Raw genomic sequence first — 17,424 nt, 5'->3', positions numbered from 1 at the left:
GTAGGAACCCCCATACACATCCCTCTTTTGTGACAGATCCCACCTGAAGACAAGGAGTAATGGCCTGGGGATTGCAGATGATCACCCTTCTCAAGGAAGGCCAGCTAAGGTGGGGCAGGGCTCCAGGCCAAGAGAGCCCCCCAGTGCAGGGGTGGGGCAGGGCCATGAAAGGGGCTCCAATGGGGGCATATCTGCAGCTCAGGATTATCAAATCCAGAACTGCCCTCATGCTCTCTTCCATGCAATTATTTGCACCTGCAAGTGAATCCCTCTCCTGGGCACCAACCATTGTCTATCCAGCTTTTCCCAAAAAATATCCTTCCGATATGCGGATGGGTCCTCATGCCCATTGCTTGTGTTCCAGGGACAGATGAGGCCTACAGGCCCTACATGCACAAATGGCTCCACTGATGTCAGTGGGTCTGGTGCAGCTGCATTTTGTCTCGCCACTAACTTCTGAAATCCCCAATGTGGACAAGTGCTTAATATACATTGCATAATCCTTCCCCCCATCCCGCCTCTTTTTATCGCAGATTTTCTGTGGTCACAGATCTTACATGATCAATCAACACTTTCAACTCCCACTTTCTTTAGTGGTACATGAGGGCCTCAGCACCTTAACAGTAGCAGGCTGAAAATGTTGCAAAAACAGCTTGGACCTTCTTTGATTTCTGTAAAATGCCACAACCTCACATAACACTATAGAACATATATTACAGTATAGAAAACAACAGCATAGTCTGCCAAATCTGACTACAAACCTTAAGCTCCTGAAGAGAAGTACACTTGGCCTCCAGGCTTTTTCTGGAGATACTGGAGACAAATCATCTGGCCTTTCCTCTTCCCACAGCAGAAGCCCTCCCTTGATTTTCACTGTTGTTTTCTCCCCCTTTAAAAGCAATACTTTCTGCCCTTATTGGAACATGCTGTCCATCCATCTTACTCTGCCAAGGGAGCCACTCTGTTGCTAGCCCCCTCTACCTGCCTTCTCACCATGATTCACATAAGACCCACTGGGAAAATGCATTGTGTTAGAAAAACACATTAGTGAACATAGTTTTGCCCTTCATGGGCAGTCATGTTTAAAAGATGCTAGCTAGTGGCGGATAACTCTAATGTCCATCTCCCACCACTCAGAAATCTAACCTCTTTGGGAACACTATACTCTCCAGCATCCAGCACCATGCTTTTAAAATCCAGACAGTTGCCAAGGCATGAAACATCTTGCCATAAGAGCTATGGATCACCAAAAAGGAGGGGAGCAAGGCAGCAAGCCAGCATTTAGAAAATGAAAAAAAACCATGATACTAGGACAGGAAGTTATTTTGGGGGGATACCAAAATAATGGTACAGGCAATCAGGCTAGTGAGCCTGAGCAAAAAGTGGCAGTGTGGAAGCTCACCAGTAGTTTTATCATTCCTTTACCTTTTTTATTGTTTTGTGACTCGCTCATTGCACAATGCTGGGCAAGCAACTTCCCCTTGATGTGCCATTAATCTGGGTGTAATTTATCTTTATAAAGCATTTGGAGATTGTCAGATGAAAATTGTTTTCTATGTGTGTGTATGTAAAGTGATTTTTACTTTTTAAAACATTTTTACTATGCAGTCCACTAAAAACAGGATAGATTCAGGGTATGTGTACACTTCAAGCTGGCAATGAAATTTCCAACTCAAGTAGATGTGAGAGAGCTAAAATGGCTTACGTTTATGCGCTAAAAATAGAAGTGTAACATGCTGTAGCAGCTACACTGCTATTTGTAGCAGGCTAGCTCTATGAAACCTAGGATGCCTAAATCTACCCAGTTTGGAAATAAATACATCTCCAGCTTCAAGTGTAGATAAACCCTGAGTCTATTCTTAGAGGGAAAAATATAAAACAAGGGCTTAATAATTTGTAGAGCATGCAAATGTCAGAGACAATGAATTGTGACTGGGATTCCTTGTATATACCTTTCTTTTCCTTTCCCTTTTTGAATAGAAACCCCATACTGAGAATGTCATGTCTAGTGGGATGGTATTCAGCATATGTTAAGCATATGAGACTTCTACACTAGCAGTACGTCTACACTACAGAGGAAAAATCGAAGCTGCTGCTGTTACTTTTCCAGGGCTCAACTTAGCAGGTCTAGTAAAGACAGCTAATTAGAAGTCAGAGGCACACTCCTATTGATGCCAATAACCCTACTTTAATGAGTAAGGGAAGTCAAAGGAAGAGTGTTCTTTCTTCAGTGTGGACAGTGCCAAAAGCAGAGCTAATCTACTTCAACTTCAGCTACGCAATTAACATAGCTGAAGTTGCGTATCTTAATTCGACTTTGTCCTGCAGTGTAGACATGCCTTCACATACTAAGGGAAGAATTTAACCTTAAATGTTTGTGAAGATGACTTATGACTGCATCTTATCTGACTAAGGAGTGGCATCTACAATCACAGTTCAAAATATGATTCCAAACAACTAGTTTAATTTTCCAGTATATCTTACTAACATTAATCATTTAATTGGTTTAGCTATTTTAGGTTGAAATGGAAGTGAATACATGACAATTCAGTGTTAAGCTTAGGTTGGAAAGCTGGAGTTGAACCCTCAAGGTCCCCTCTCTAAAGGGGACCTAAATTTCTTCTTCCCCTCTCCTCTTCGCTCCCTCTCGCAGCCTGGAAGAAATCCTGTCTTCTACTATCTAGTCTTCTATGGCATCTATCAAGAGTAAAAAAACCCACAAGTGACAGACTGCCCAACAAATACCTTTTGTGTTCCCAGACAGTCCTAAGCCAACGTCTCTGACCTGGGGAGAGAACAAGTTTCCCACTATACTAGAAACAACAGACTTTGCTTCAGCATTTGAATCTGAAAGACTAATTTAATATTGGAAACAACGTGTAAAATAAGCAGCAGAAATGTAGGAGCCATAGGATGGGAAGAAGCATTGCTCCAGCTAATTCCACTGTCTTTCAATTGGACCAGCCTAGCACTTTGCTTGTAATCTTGGGCCTGATCTACACTTAAAACTTAGGTTGACATAGTTATGTGGGTCAGGGGGTGACAAAACCATACCAGCAAACAACATAGCTTTGTCAGCCTAATCCCAGTGTAGATGTACCTGGGTAGATGGAAGAATGTATGGGTTCACCTAGCTATCATCACTAGAGCCACTGTCTACACTGGAAACTGAATGACAAAACTGTTGTTGTTCAGAGATTTTAAAAAGACACTCCCACAAAAGACAAAAGTTTTGCCAAAAGCAAGTGTCAAGAAGAACGCTTAGTTGACAGCTTTGTTGAGTACTGTCCTTTCCACAAAGCTAATGCCACTCATTGGGGGTGGATGTATTTTGTCAGCAAAAGAACCAACAAAGAGAAGCTACACTCCCCAACTTTTAGCAACATGGTTGCAGCAACACAATCGTGTCGCTAAAAGCTGCATAGTGTAGACAAAGCCTAGGAAAAATGGTATTCCAGTGACAGAAAAAAAAAACCCTTCTACTGATTTAAACTGTCTACAGTATTGGTGTTATTCTGGCATAGCAATGGTACGCTAGCTATGCCAGTATAGTTATGGTGGAGTGGCCCGAGGCCAGATGTGGCAGCTGGCACCCTAGGTGGAAGGCGCAATCTGCTGCCCCACCTGCATGGCCCTCAATGGCCGTGATGTAATCACGGGGCACTCTGGCGCCCTGTGACATCATCATCGGGCATCTGGGGCCACGGCGCCCTAGGCAACTGCTTAGTTTGCCTAGGTCCACAGGCCGTCCCTGGACTGGTGTAGATATGGCCTAAGTTGCTGTGAAAACAACCAGTCACTGGTATGTGTGAGTCCTACAACCCCAGAAGCCTCTCACTAGAAGCAGGTTTTAGAGTGGACATTTTGTCTTTGCAGTCTTGTTCAGGGACAGTGATGCCAAATGATCCATTCCAGCCTAAGGGTACGTCTAGACTACATGCCTCTGTCGCCAGAGGCATGTAGATTAGGCTACCAGACATAGGAAAATGAAGCAGCGATTTAAATAATCGCCGCTTCATTTAAATTTACATGGCTGCCACGCTGAGCCGACAAACAGCTGATAGTCTGGACGCGCGGGTGTCGACATCAGAGGTATTTGTCGACCACCCAGATATACCTCATCCCAGGAGGCATACCTGGGTGGTCGACAAATGCCTTTGGTGTCGACACCCGCGCGTCCAGACTATCGCGCTGAGCCGACAAACAGCTGATCAGCTGTTTGTAGGCTCAACACGGCAGCCATTTAAATTTAAATGAAGTGGCGATTATTTAAATCGCCGCTTCATTTTCCTATGTCTGGTAGCCTAATCTACATGCCTCTGACGACAGAGGCATGTAGTCTAGACGTACCCTAAATATGAACGGCAGATTACATGATACTGAAGAACAGAAAGATGAAACAGTTACTGTGCATTGTATATCAATCAAGACACATTTTTCCCATCACCAGTCTCTGCAGATTACTTGCTCCTAAGATTTTCTAAGGTCAATGCAATTTCAGGCTTTGTTTTCACTGCCAAAAAATGTGCTTTTTAAACAATGAGGCTACCTCTACATTGGCATGATTTTCCGGAAATGCTTTTAACGGAAAAGTTTTCAGTTAAAAGCATTTTTGGAAAAGAGCATCTAGATTGGCACGGACGCTTTTCCGCAAAAGCACTTTTTGCGGAAAAGCATCCGTGCCAATCTAGACGCGCTTTTGCGCAAAAAAGCCCCGATCACCATTTTAGCCATCGGGGCTTTTTTGCACAAAACAGCACTGTGCTGTCTACACTGGCCCTCTTGCGCACATGATTTCCTCAAGCACAGTATTTCCGCAAGAACACTGACGATCTTACATGAGATCGTCAGTGTTCTTGCGGAAATTCAAGCGGCCAGTGTAGACAGCTGGCAAGTTTTTCCGCAAAAGCAGATGATTTTGCGGAAAAACTTGCCAGTCTAGACACAGCCTGAGATTAGCTAATGCAGGTTAGTTACCTTGTGGTAAAAACCTAGTACCTTGTGTCCACAAGGAATTTTTGTGATAATTCAGTTCATTTTTACTGCAGTGTATCCCATGCAAGATGAGCAACACCACACCCACAGTTGATATCACATAACTGCACCACAGTAAGTTCCAGAGAGGCTGCTCTCTGCTAGAATTCATATTGGGCTAGTTCAATGTTTCTCAACCAGTGGCATGAGTACTCTTTGGGGTACTCAAGAGACGTCTGGGGGTACGTCAACACAACTGACATTTGGAGAAAACTGAATTTTTCTTTTAAGTTCTACAGCGCCTTATTATTTTTGAACTTTTTTACACCCCAAAATGTCATCACCCGCCCCGCTACCATTAAGTTGTTTAAACAAATGTGTTGCAATAGCAGAAAAAAAGTGTGTGTCTGAAAACTGCAGGTTCTGGGGGTACTTGCCATTTTTTTAAAGGGGGTACTTTATAAAAAGGGTGAGAAACACTGGGCTAGTTAACTCCGTTTAGTTCTTGCAGGGTAAAAGCATCTTTTGGACCCGCAAAGGCAGCCTTAGAACCAGTGCATCTCTAGGGCATGTGCAGAGCCTGGGACAATGCTCCCACCGGACCCAGCGCTCAAGGCGGCGCGTCCCCCTCGCTCCCCGGCGGCAGGGCCCCGCCTGGGGCTCCGCTCCCGGCCGCCCCTGCAGGCGGGACGCTCGTGGGCTCGGGTCTCCCTCGCCGGGCAAGGCGGGAGCCGCCCATGGGCCGCGGGCCTGGCGCGCGACTCGCGGGGCGCCTGGCTCCCGGGGCGCGTGGCGGGCTGGCAGCCGGCGCTGGGACCCTGGCGCGGCGAAGTCATCAGGCACCCGCTGAACCTGCTGCAACGCGACTAGTCCCGCTGGGGCGATCGGGGCTGTTCCCGGGGGGCGGGGCTCCATTTAGGGGACTTGTAAGCGAAGCGCATGTTCATTTGCAGGCGGGCGGGAGGTGCCCAAGGGAGAGCCCAAAGTCAAAAAAGATTGTTTTTCTTTTAGCTAAAAGTCCTGCAAACTCAGCCTAGGATTTGGTGAGAAAGCTGCGATTTTGTAGCGTCAGGGGGTAGCCGAGTTAGTCTGGTTTTTTATTTTCTTTTCCCCTGTAACAAATGGTCTGGGAGCACTTTATAGACTAAGGAAACATGTAGATGGTATCATGAGAAGTGGACTGTGCACACGAAAGCTCATGATACCATCTACATGTTTCCTTTGCCTATAAAGTGCTACCAGACCATTTGTTGTTTTTTCTGTTATTTTGTCTTTGTGCAACTTTCAATGCTGATGGCTATGCCTATCAGTTTAGCTGACAGTGTTGTTTATGATACCTGAAGCACTATCCAATCCAGCTTTTTTCTGTATCCACTCTGCAGCACTAGCAGGGATGACTCATAGAAAAAGTAGGGTATAAAATACTGTTTCCATATAGCCCTCCTACAAACCATTTTAATCACATGGTAAAGTGCCACACTTTTTATTTTAGTAGAACAGGAAAAAGCATAAAGCCCCATTTCTTTCCCACTACATGGGGCATATACTTACAAACACTTCTATACATCTGATCTGACCTATACTTCCCTTTCCAGCTTTTTTTCCTGTTTAGGCCCAATCCTGCAGACATTTGTATGCATGTTTAATTTCTATAATTCTGAAGTAGTCCCACTGAAGTCAATGGGAATAAAGTTAAGCATGAGCTTCTTTGCAGGATCAAGCTCTTGTCTGTAATCTCTTCAGAAACGGCACCATGGATCCTGATCTTAGTTGGGGCCCCTAGATGCCAATGAAATAGAATAATAAAATAATTGGAAATGGACCACTTAGATCTAGGTCCTGCAGACATTTGTGTTTCAATGAGCCAGCTCCTGAGGATTCTTCTGGGCATCTAGAAATAAATAGTGCAAGAGAGCCGACTAATTTCCTTCCCCCCATTTTTTAAAATAATCCTTGCTATGAACATAACTATATGCAAGAAGTAAATATAATTTAATAAAATCTTCTAAGAAGAGCTTGTGGAAAACCTTTAAATATCAATAGAAAGGAGAGAGTTTGTATTTAACAAGTCTGAGCCGATTTTGTTATTGTGAAATTCATGCTAGACAGGACACTAAGATAAAGGTTATATGCAACAAAAGGAGACCACAAATAATTCACACCAGATTATCAGCTCATTTGGACAGAGCACTGCCATGTGCCATGGATATTTGCTGTTCAAAGCTCTGTGTGTAGTAAACATTACATGCTTGTGAGAAGTAAAGGTAATAAACTTTGCTTTCATATTTAAAGTACAGGATTGATCAATGAGAAGAAAGCTATTCCCCCTATACACTACATACCCAGAGCTAAAGCTCTGAAGCCCCATACTACCCCAGCAATCACAAAGGGGTAGTAAATGGGAGCCATGGTTGCTTGTCCAAAGCTACATCTATACCAGCAACATTTTAGAAGATGCCTGAGAAGCCCCCCTCCCATAAGATCAAGAAATTAAATAAGTGACAAATAATAAGCATTACCAAACACACTTCTAGAAACAAAGTTTACTGAAGCACACAGGTCATAAAAAAAAAAAACCTCAGAACAAGTCATTTCATAATAAATACAATACTTAGCCCTCACATGGTACCTTCTGTGTGCAAAATGCTTTAGACATTAGCCTATTATTCTAAGACCCCTATGAGGTAAAGTATAATTTCCATTAAAATATACAGATGATGGAAGCAGGGAGGTTAAGTGATTTGTCCAAGGCCAGAGATGGAATTATCGCAAAAGCCCGGACCACAATTCTGCATGTGTTAATTCCCAGTCCATACACAAGCCACTGGACTACCTCTCTGCAGCTACATCCATTTCAAAAAGAAAAAAACAAACAGCTTATGTGTCTTATTCATTTTATAAAGTAACTGATTTAAAACACTTTGAAGTTCGAAGTCAACATTTTTAAAAGTATCCGTAGTCACTTTTTGAACATTATGCAATTAAGCATTTAAGTTTCATGTGAAAGAGATGTTAAAACATCCTGGACACACTCCTGCAACTACATAAGTTTGAGCAGAGCCCCACACAGATGCAGCCCCAGTGAATGGCTTGACTGCAGTCAAACCTCATGCAAACACAGGGAGATGCCCAGTCTGTAGCCTACTCTGAGCTCAAGGCAGTTTCTTAAAGGTATGTTGGTGCCTTGCACTCACTGAGTTAAAATCCAATGGGAATTAGGCACCAGAATACCATGCAGAAGGAGCTGGGCCCCAGTCTTTTCAAGGTGAAGCCCAAAATACAGTATTCAGAGCATAGGGATGCTTGCCTTCAATTCCTGTTGCAGTGCACTTTATAGGGATGTTAATTCGTCTTTTTCAAGAGATATGGTAAAGATAATGAGGTTTTGAAACCCCTGTCTTAGGGCAGAATTCATGCAATTCACTTAGAATACCAGTATGCACAGAACATTGCCGTTTAAGAAAAACTCCATCTACATTTTATAGTACATAGGTCTCTGAAAAGGGGGATACTGGTGACTTGAATTAAAGGCACACATCAAAGTAAGAAAATACTACACCATATATCCTCACAATTTCCACTGAGCTCGTTTAAAAAAAGCTACTTGCTTTTCTTGTCTTTCTGCCTCTTCTATTATAAAAGAAATAAGAGTATTCTGAACACAAAGTGAATTTTCAACATGAGTAGTCTCACTCGATACGTGGTACATTCTTCCAATGAGGAAACAGATGTAACCCCCTAAAACTTCTCCCATATTCCATACCTCAGTCAAAGCTAACCAACAAATTTGATTATCAGAGACTATTGCTCAGTGAACTGTGACCAGTCCCCAGACCAAGTAAGTTATCTGGTGGCTAATAAACTAATAGAAAATCACTGCAAGCAGCTTGTTGACAATGCCCTTACACAGATGAAATTATTCACTACTTCTAGCATCCACCTTCTACACACCTGCTTCCCCCAACCCCTTACTGACTGTCACATAAACACTAAAAACACTGGCCACCAATACTCCTTATACTTTCCCCTCTTTCACTTTGATGACAATCATGCAAATTTATGAGCCACCAAATCATTTTCAGGTCTGACCTAAGTGGCAGCTTAAGTTCTGGTCAATAAAGGTGAAGGGGTAATTTCTACTACTACCACTTGACTCTCCATTTTGTTCATTTTCAAGGAGCAAATCTAGACCCATGCCTAAGACTTCGTTTCTCATATCTGACCAACAAGGATCAAATTCATCCATTGTTTCTTTCAGTTCTTGCCCAGATAAAGGAACCAGAGTCCTCTGAGATGGCACCTGACAGTTTACAAACATCGAAGGAGGAAAAGTAACACTAGAAAAAACCAGCGAATCGGTGTTACAATGAGCCTGCTCAGGCTCAACTTTTACTTGGGCATCTCCTCCGCCATGGCCTGCAACTGGACTCTTATTATGATAAGCAGTGCTTGCTTTGACATAGGAACCCTCCTCGTGGATCACTCCTTGGCTAGAGTTTAAGTAGTTGACAGCAACAGGCATCCTGTAAACGTTCTCTTTAGCTGCTGGATACTGAGGACCTTGACCACACTGCAGGCTTCCTACTGAAAGCAGGGAAGCAGCCTGGAACAGACTTGTGTCTGAGTAGTAGTTTTCAGGTACAGATATTTGGTAGTATGGATGTTGCTGCAGTGGTTGCACGAGGTGCTGAATTTGACTCTCCGTGGCTCCTAAACCGAACTGGTTTTCTCTAGACACATAAACAGAGTCAAAATGAGTTGGTGGGATCTGGAATTGGGTCCCTGATCTAAAAGTGCTGCCCAAGCTCTTGAAATTACCATCTAACCTAGAAAGCTGTTGCCCTGAATACTGTATGGGCTGACTAGGAACATTTAGATTCCCTTCTGACACACATGGCTGTAGATTGAGTAGACTCTGACCAGACACAAAAGTCTCTGCCATTTTTGGCCTGTCTGCGAGGTTGACACTGAAGTGGGTCAGCTTCTTGTTGCCATGATCAGCTTTGGGAAAGATGGGGGTATCAGTCTTCTTATGGTTCAGCTGCCTGGCTCTTCTGTTTTGAAACCACACCTGGGAGGGAATTAACAGAAAGTAAGCCATCATGATCGAGGTACATATCCACAAGATCAAATACTCCTCAGTAATGCCACTATATGCAATTTGTGTCAGTTATGTCAAGACTATGCAATTTGGTACCTGTTTTTAAAAAGTATTCCAACTCCCCATTTTCCAGTTTGGAGCAAATTTCTTTAACTATTTGAATTGCCAGGTATTCATGTCCCTCTCACTCTGAAATATTTTGCCAAGGAAAACTACAGCACTCTTTAGAGAGCACAAGCCCCATTCAACTCAACAGAACGGCTCCCATTCATTTTGGTGGGAGTTTGAGCAGGTCCTTGACACTAGCTCTTTGAGGAATTTGCAACACTACTGGCACTGGTTGAAATGAACAAATGCTGGAGCTGGATTTAATTGTAACTTGTCAAAGTTTCAAGAGGTAAAAGTAACTCTTGCTGACTACCGGCTAGAGGCTTTGTCTACACTTAAAAGTTTAGAGTGCAGCTGCAGCAGCCCTTTAAACTAGAAGTGTGGCCACGCCATGAGAGCACAGAAAGAGTTCTCGCCCCGCACTATGTAAGCTACCTCCACTAAGGGAATAGCTAGTAGTGTTGGCAATCTTGCTCCCAGTGCTATAGCCACCTTCACACTGGCACTTCACAATGCTCTAGATTGCAAGTCTGGGGTAGGGGGGTATTTTCACACTCCTGAGCCAGAAAGTTACAACACTGTAAAGTGCCAGTGTAGACTTAGCCTTAGTCAACAACAACATTCAAACTTTAGTGTCCCTTTTCCACCCAGTTCAAAAATAGGGAGTTGGGCAAACAGTGGTTCCCACCCCTGATCCAAGTGAACCCTTCTGCCCCCAAAGGCAGTAGCAGAGTTCAGTCAGGTTCCAAGATTTCTATTTTCCCTATCATTGTGAGGAGCTAAACCCTGAGGGTTTTTAGTTGGAGTTTGTTTACAATTCCCTCCCCCGCAGATTCAAATGATAGTTTCTCAAAAGGGCTATATTGTGCTCCCCGTAAGTTGGCAAAGGACTGGTCTCCCCAGTAGTCTAACTCAGTAGTTCTCAACCTTTCCACACTACTGTACCCATTTCAGGAGTTTCATTTTTCTTTTCATCCCTGATTTCACCTCACCTAAAACTACTTATTTACAAAATCAGGCCAAAGAAAGCATCACAACATGCTATTACTGAAATATTGCTTACTGTCTCTTGTTTACCATATAATGATAAAATAAATTGGTTAAAATATAAATATAGTGCTTACAGTACTTTATACCATAAACTGCAATGTACCAATAACTCTTGTCCATATGATATTTTAGATCCCGCTAACTTGGCTAGAATTTTTTTAGACTAGCCTGTTGTAAAACTAGGCAAATATTCAGCACAATTGATGTACCCTTGGAAGAACTTGGTGTACCCCTGCCTGAAAGTTGCTAGTCTACCTGGCATTTCCTGATAGTGACTCCACAAATGGACTCAGTCAAAGATTGATGATTAATTCTGCTGCATCTGTGATGTCCCCACAGCTATAGGAGTAAGATTTGGGGTTGCATACAACACTGGGTTTCAGAGGCCCTACAATAGTTCTTGAAACATACAAGCAAATGTTTCCCACCTTCAAATAAACCCTGGAATCAGGAGATCAGTTCTTTCTCCGCAAATTTTAACTATTTCAGGGACCCCTCCTCCCCCGTGCCCTGTCTCATATTTCAGCTCCCAAGAAGGAGATCCATGGGGACTCAGGCTCACCTGGGGCCTCTCATAGAGGCTCAGGGAGGGGAACAGATCTCCAGACTCCGCAGAATCGGTCCCTAAAGCTGCACCTGCCCCCTAAACAGAAGTGGGGGCAGGCCTCTGCGGATCTCAAGCCCTAACTCATCTAGGAGAGCAGCAGCATTGCTCCTGCTGGAGACACCCCCTCAATCCGGATCCCCCAGTATCCCTTTTACACGGCACAACCGAAGGCGTAGCTCTAGTCCCGGCCCTCTAACCAAAGAAGGGGAGGGCAAAGCACCATTTGACCAGCGCCTCTCTAAAGACACAGCCAGCAAAAGGGGAACCGCCCCCCCACTCCCACCCTCCAGTACCAGTGTCCTTGGAGCCGGTGTAGCGAGATCGGCTCCTGAAGTTACAAGAAAGAGCCATGTCACTGTTGCAGTGGCGTTCACAACACCAAGGCTATACCCTCTCACTGGCCGAGTTCCACCTTGCTTGTTGTGACCGTCCCTGGGAAGCGTGCCAGGGCCATGGCCCCCGGGGACCCCGCAAGCCGTACCTGAATCCGAGACTCGGGGATGTCCGTCAGGCTGGACAACCTCTCCCGCACGACGATGCCAGGGTAGGGGTCGCTATCAAATGTCTTCACCAAGAGGTCCAGCTGGGCTTTGCTGAACGTGGTCCGCTTCCGCCTGCCCCCCTCTTTCCGCGGGTTGGAGCTAGCGGGGCGTTGCGTGACCCTGTCTGCTGTTCCTTGTAGGGAGGCAAGACAAGAACAGGAGAGTTTTTACAAGCCCAGGAGTACCCCTTCCCAACGCAGCTGTGAAGAGCCAGGTCGCTTTCCCCGCTAGCAGAATGAGAAGGGTGGGGGAAAAAATCTAATGGTCTAGGCCCCTATGTGCCATGCGTGTCTAGATTTCATCCAGCCCCAAACAGCGGATTTTACAATCTTGACTCCACCACAAACTAATTCCAAGTGAGGTTTAGGATCTGGATGGGGCCACTCATAAGTTTCAACTGCTGCACTTCACTTAGAGCAGTTTTTAAAAGCGCTGGTTTTGTTACAGACATAAAGCCTGTGACATTACTGTTAGACAGGGTCCATGCAGTTGCAAACCCAAAGCATCAAGACTTAAGCCACCCTTTCATGTTAACCAAACTTGGGGGAAATAGCTGAAGATGGTGATTACCTGAACCACTCTGCTTCACTTTGGCAGCTTCCATCTGTGAGCTAGCAGCTGGCTGATGTGCAAAAATAGTCAGCTTTGGTCTTAACTCTTCACTCCAGGAGGCAGAAAAGACCCCACCCGCTTTAACTAGTTTGTAGCTTTCTCCTTTTTGGAGCATTGGGTCATTCAATTTTATAATCCCCTTCACCCCAGCAGTTAGCAACCCTCCCCCAAGCTCCTTCATCCAATAGGGTCAAAGTGCTTTTATCATGTCCTATTTTGTTACCCATTTAAAAAGGAAAATTGACTGGTAGGCTTGTGCTGTGTTGGGCTGCCCCCTTAAGTTAAAGTCTGACTCAGAAAGGTGTCCCACACCTCTATTGTAATCAAATCACCAAAATACACACAAGTTAGATCTTGTCCCCTAAGAAGTAGCCACAGTGTCTCTGAGTGAGCCTTTTAAACCCTCATATATGAAGCCAGTACTAGCAACTGGAAAAAGTATCTCCAAAGGAACAACTTCTCCCTCTTTTATATAACAATTTGTGAGGGGGAAGGATAGAGGAAAGAAAGTCTTGTACCTTCTCAGAACCAAATTCCCCTTATTCCAGGTGAGCAAAGCAGGTCTCATGCTCTAACAGAACAGGCATTGTTTGTGCAAACCCAGGCCTCCCTTAAGCATTAGTAGAGCTCTAATTATGGTGATGGGTTTCCTGGTTGTGGATTTATACCTTTAGAACAAAAACAAACTCAGATTGTATTGGTTTATGATATAATCACTTGTTTTTCCAGCTTCTTTAAAATAAAATGGAACCATTTAAAAATGTTAGTTCAGTTCTGTTTCCATGGGGGGAGTTTTACCCCGGCATGAAGGAAATTAGGTAGGTAAAATGTCAGTGGTTTTACCAAACATGGATTAAAATTAAAAACATACTGTGGAACATGAACTCTTCAGTCACTTTAAGGGTCACACCCTGTAGTCCTTAACTCTAGTTTAGAACAAAACTCAGTGTTGCCTTTTGATTAAGCACTTCCTACTGAACCCCAAACTAGGATATGGTTTTATGTATTTATGGCCAAACCCTACTCATTCAATTAAGTTGCCTCTGGAATGTGGGGCCCAAATCTGAACCTCACATGAGTACTTCAAAGGAAGTCAAGGAATGGTCCCTAATAATAAGGGTTATAGAACTGGGCCTAAGGTGGAATATGACAATCATGACTGAAGTATTAACTTAAAAGAGAGATCAGAATTATATAAAGCGGCCAATGGCAATATATGTATGCACTAACAGGGATCGTATGAAATTCAATGTTGTGTTATATACAGTATTGGGAAATAATGATTACTATAGCAGTGCGTCAATTAGTTTGTGTAATTATTTGCCAAAAAAGACCATTGAAGGTGATTACAAAGGAGGTTTCAAGAGTAACAACATAATTACTGTACATGCCTTTCATCCCAAGGTACCCCCAAACATTTTGCAAATCTGGGGTGTGCAGCTGCTTACACTGAAGCTGAGTACAGATATGAAATGTAGCCCTCTTTGGGTCACAACACAGCAGTTTAAACAACTTAAAAACACAGCAGTATGACAGTAATTGAAAAAAGAAGGCAAAAATGCTATCCAACAGAATCAGCATATATGATAACAGAAAAAACACTTGTGATTCTGTCTAGACAACAATTCTGTAGTAGTGGAATGGACCAGACTTTCCACAATCCCTTCCCTACCCTATCCCTATCCTGTGTGATTTTGTTTTGTTTGTATGGTTTTTTTTTTATTCCATCACTTCCATAACCTGGGTAATTAACATTACACATCAATTTGTACACTCTTCCTCAGAGTAGCCATCTTCAATCACCAATTCTCTGGACTCTCCAGAAGACTTTCCTTTCCATTCAAATGATAAATAAATACATTTTAGGTGGGGCTCAGATTGGGGAAGGGGGCACAGCAATCTGAGATCTACCTAAAATCTCCCAGATTTTGCCCACAAGCCACACTCTCCCCTATGTGTGACTGTACATATGGAATTTCATGCACATATTTAAAATATGATAGGCTGTGTTCTTGCTTTGGCTTCCCTTTATGAGATTTAGATAAACCATGGGGCAGGTCTGCATTAAGGCATGAGCACACTAGCAGGGTATGCGTAGAGCTACAGTTTCCAGTCTGGTAAAGATGTCTGAATTGAAACCTTCATTTTTAATTCATGTTTCTAGCCCCTACCTGCCAAAAAATCTTGACCATGTAATCTCAGCATAGCTGCTGCTGTGATATTTGTCTGAGTCTGCAGACAGCCTCTAGTACAGTCCAGAAGAGTGCTAGCTGCTGGAGCTGAAGGGGGGATGACATGGCCCTACCATTAATATGGGAGCAGACTGAGGGCTTATCTACACTTAAAATTCTACATCAGTGCATAGATACTACCTATACCAACAGGAGAGATTCCCCACTCTGCAAAGGAAATCCACCTCCCAGAGAGGCAAAAGTGCTGACTAGGCTGCCCAGGGGGTGTGGATTTTTCACACCCCTGAGTGTTTTAGTCACACCAGTCTAATTTACTAGTATAGACTAGGCCTACATATCTGCTGCTCTGGAAGAGGGGAGACAAGGGAAAAAAGAATAGTCAGGGGAGGGATTCCTTGTCTACAGTTGGGCTTAGCAACAAAACTGGTGCAGTGACCAGCAGTTTGACTAGCAGGCTGATGTCTCAGAAGGCCTTGGATAGCACACCATCCAGATGAATAGAGCAGTTCACACTTCCCAGAGCTATTGTTTCAGATATAGATTCTTTACACTTCCATGTTTCCAAGATTTTCTTTATAATGCTAATGGATGGAGATTTAAGTTTTATTGAAGAAGAAAAAAACCCCCCAAAAGTGAGATTCCAGAATGCAAGGTGGCAGTTTCAAAGGCCCTCTCTCCCCCCACTCTCCCCCTTGTGCAAAACCACCATCTCTCATCAAAACAGGTCACCATCGATCCAGTGTAGCCTGGCTGATAATGAGCTCCAATTGCAGGAATTTGGGACTAAATCATGATCCCACTGAAAACTATAAGGCTATGTCTACACTCGTGGCTTCTTGAATGAGAAATATGCAAATGAGGCTAAGCGTGGAATCTCACCGAGCCTCATTTGCATACCTAATGAGCCGCCATTTTTGCAGAAGAGGCTCTTGCGCCAGAAGGAGCTGTCTACACTGCCCCTTCTTGTGCAAGAAAACCCCTCTTGCGCAATGCCGTTATTCCTGAACATAATTGGCGTAGCGGCATTGCGCAAGAGGGGCTTTCTTGTGCAAGAAGGGGCAGTGTAGACAGCTCCTGCATCCCTAAAATTTCAGATGTGAGGCCCCATGCTGATGTTCAAAGCAGTTTTCTTACAACTCTTGTTGAAAGAAAGAAAGAAAGAAAGAAAGAAAGAAAGAAAGAAAGAAAGAAAGAAAGAAAACCTAAACAGTATCTTAAGAGCACCTTAACAGTAGCAGGGCCTCACGTAATGCTATAGAACACTAAAGAAAACAACAGCATAGTCTGTCAAATCTGATTACAAACCCTAGGGCCCTGAAGCAGGAAAACATGACCTGTGCTGTGTGCAACTGATGCAGTGCCTGAGTTTGCAGGCAGCCAGAAACAATAGCTCTGAGAGGTGGGGGCTATGCTACACCATTCATCTGCATGGGTCATAAAGTCTGAAACTCGTTACTTTGTTGTGAAAGGATGCCAACTGCATCTCTGCAGAGGATTTGCTGCCATTGGACGATTACGAATCTGCCGGAGCAGTGCTAGTAGGAACCCCCATACACTTCCCTCTTTTGTGACAGATCCCACCTGAAGACAAGGAGTACAGACAGTCCCCGGGTTACATACAAGATAGGGACTATAGGTTTGTTCTTAAGTTGAATTTGTATGTAAGTCGGAATTGGCTCCAGATTCTGCTGCTGCCACTGAAACTGACCAGGGGCTGACTACAGGAAGCCGGAGGCAGTGTTGCTCTGCCCCCAGCTTCCTGGAATCAGCCTGATCAGTTTCAACAGCTGCTGAATCTGGAGCCTGGGACAGAACAGCTGGGGCGCTGCCCGGTAGGTTCCCACAGGACCAACCTGGCAGCACCCCAGCTGCTCTACCTGAGGCGTCCCCCCCGGTCTGCTGGGGGGGTCCAGCAAAGCCGCTGGACCCCCCCAGCAGACCAGGGAGACTAGGAGTAGCTTTTCTCGCCCCGGAGGACACGGGTGGTGACCCGCCGCCCGTGAGCTCCGGGGCGAGAAAAGCCCCGTTAATAAGTGCGGATCCGACATAAGTCGGATCCGCGTAAGTCGGGGACTGCCTGTAATGGCCTGGGGATTGCAGATGATCACCCTTCTCAAGGAAGGCCAGCTAATGGCTCAAGGTGGGGCAGGGCTCCAGGCCAAAAGAGCCCCCCTATGAAAGGGTGGGGCAGGGCCATGAAAGGGGCTCCAATGGGGGCATATCTGCAACTCAGGATTA

General features: G+C 44.4%; 1 protein-coding gene across 1 annotated transcript; it reads right to left on the bottom strand.

Annotated features, from left to right (window-relative positions):
- Positions 1-7,851: 7,851 nt before the first annotated feature.
- On the bottom strand, positions 7,852-13,108 carry LOC142830370 (homeobox protein SEBOX-like). Its single transcript, XM_075934770.1, has 4 exons — positions 12,953-13,108; positions 12,322-12,515; positions 9,801-10,045; positions 7,852-9,704 (listed from the first exon to the last, which is right to left on the bottom strand). The coding sequence occupies exons 1-4, from the start codon at positions 12,984-12,986 to the stop codon at positions 9,053-9,055; spliced, it is 1,125 nt and encodes a 374-aa protein (XP_075790885.1). The 5' UTR covers positions 12,987-13,108; the 3' UTR covers positions 7,852-9,052.
- Positions 13,109-17,424: the final 4,316 nt, after the last annotated feature.

This window comes from Pelodiscus sinensis, chromosome 8 (genome assembly GCF_049634645.1).
Source record: "Pelodiscus sinensis isolate JC-2024 chromosome 8, ASM4963464v1, whole genome shotgun sequence".
In the NCBI taxonomy this organism is placed as follows: domain Eukaryota; kingdom Metazoa; phylum Chordata; order Testudines; family Trionychidae; genus Pelodiscus; species Pelodiscus sinensis.
The sequence above is the reverse complement of the archived record's forward strand: the minus strand, read 5'-3'. Positions and strand labels throughout refer to the sequence as shown.

What these genes read in the sequence shown, in the direction of transcription:
- LOC142830370 (XM_075934770.1), bottom strand. Translation starts at nt 12,986, where the DNA reads ATGGAAGCTGCCAAAGTGAAGCAGAGTGGTTCAG. An exon ending in AGTGAAGCAGAGTGGTTCAG is followed by an intron (nt 12,516 to 12,952) that starts GTAATCACCATC and finishes CCTCCCTACAAG; the next exon opens with GAACAGCAGACAGGGTCACG. An exon ending in TCCCCGAGTCTCGGATTCAG is followed by an intron (nt 10,046 to 12,321) that starts GTACGGCTTGCG and finishes ATTCCCTCCCAG; the next exon opens with GTGTGGTTTCAAAACAGAAG.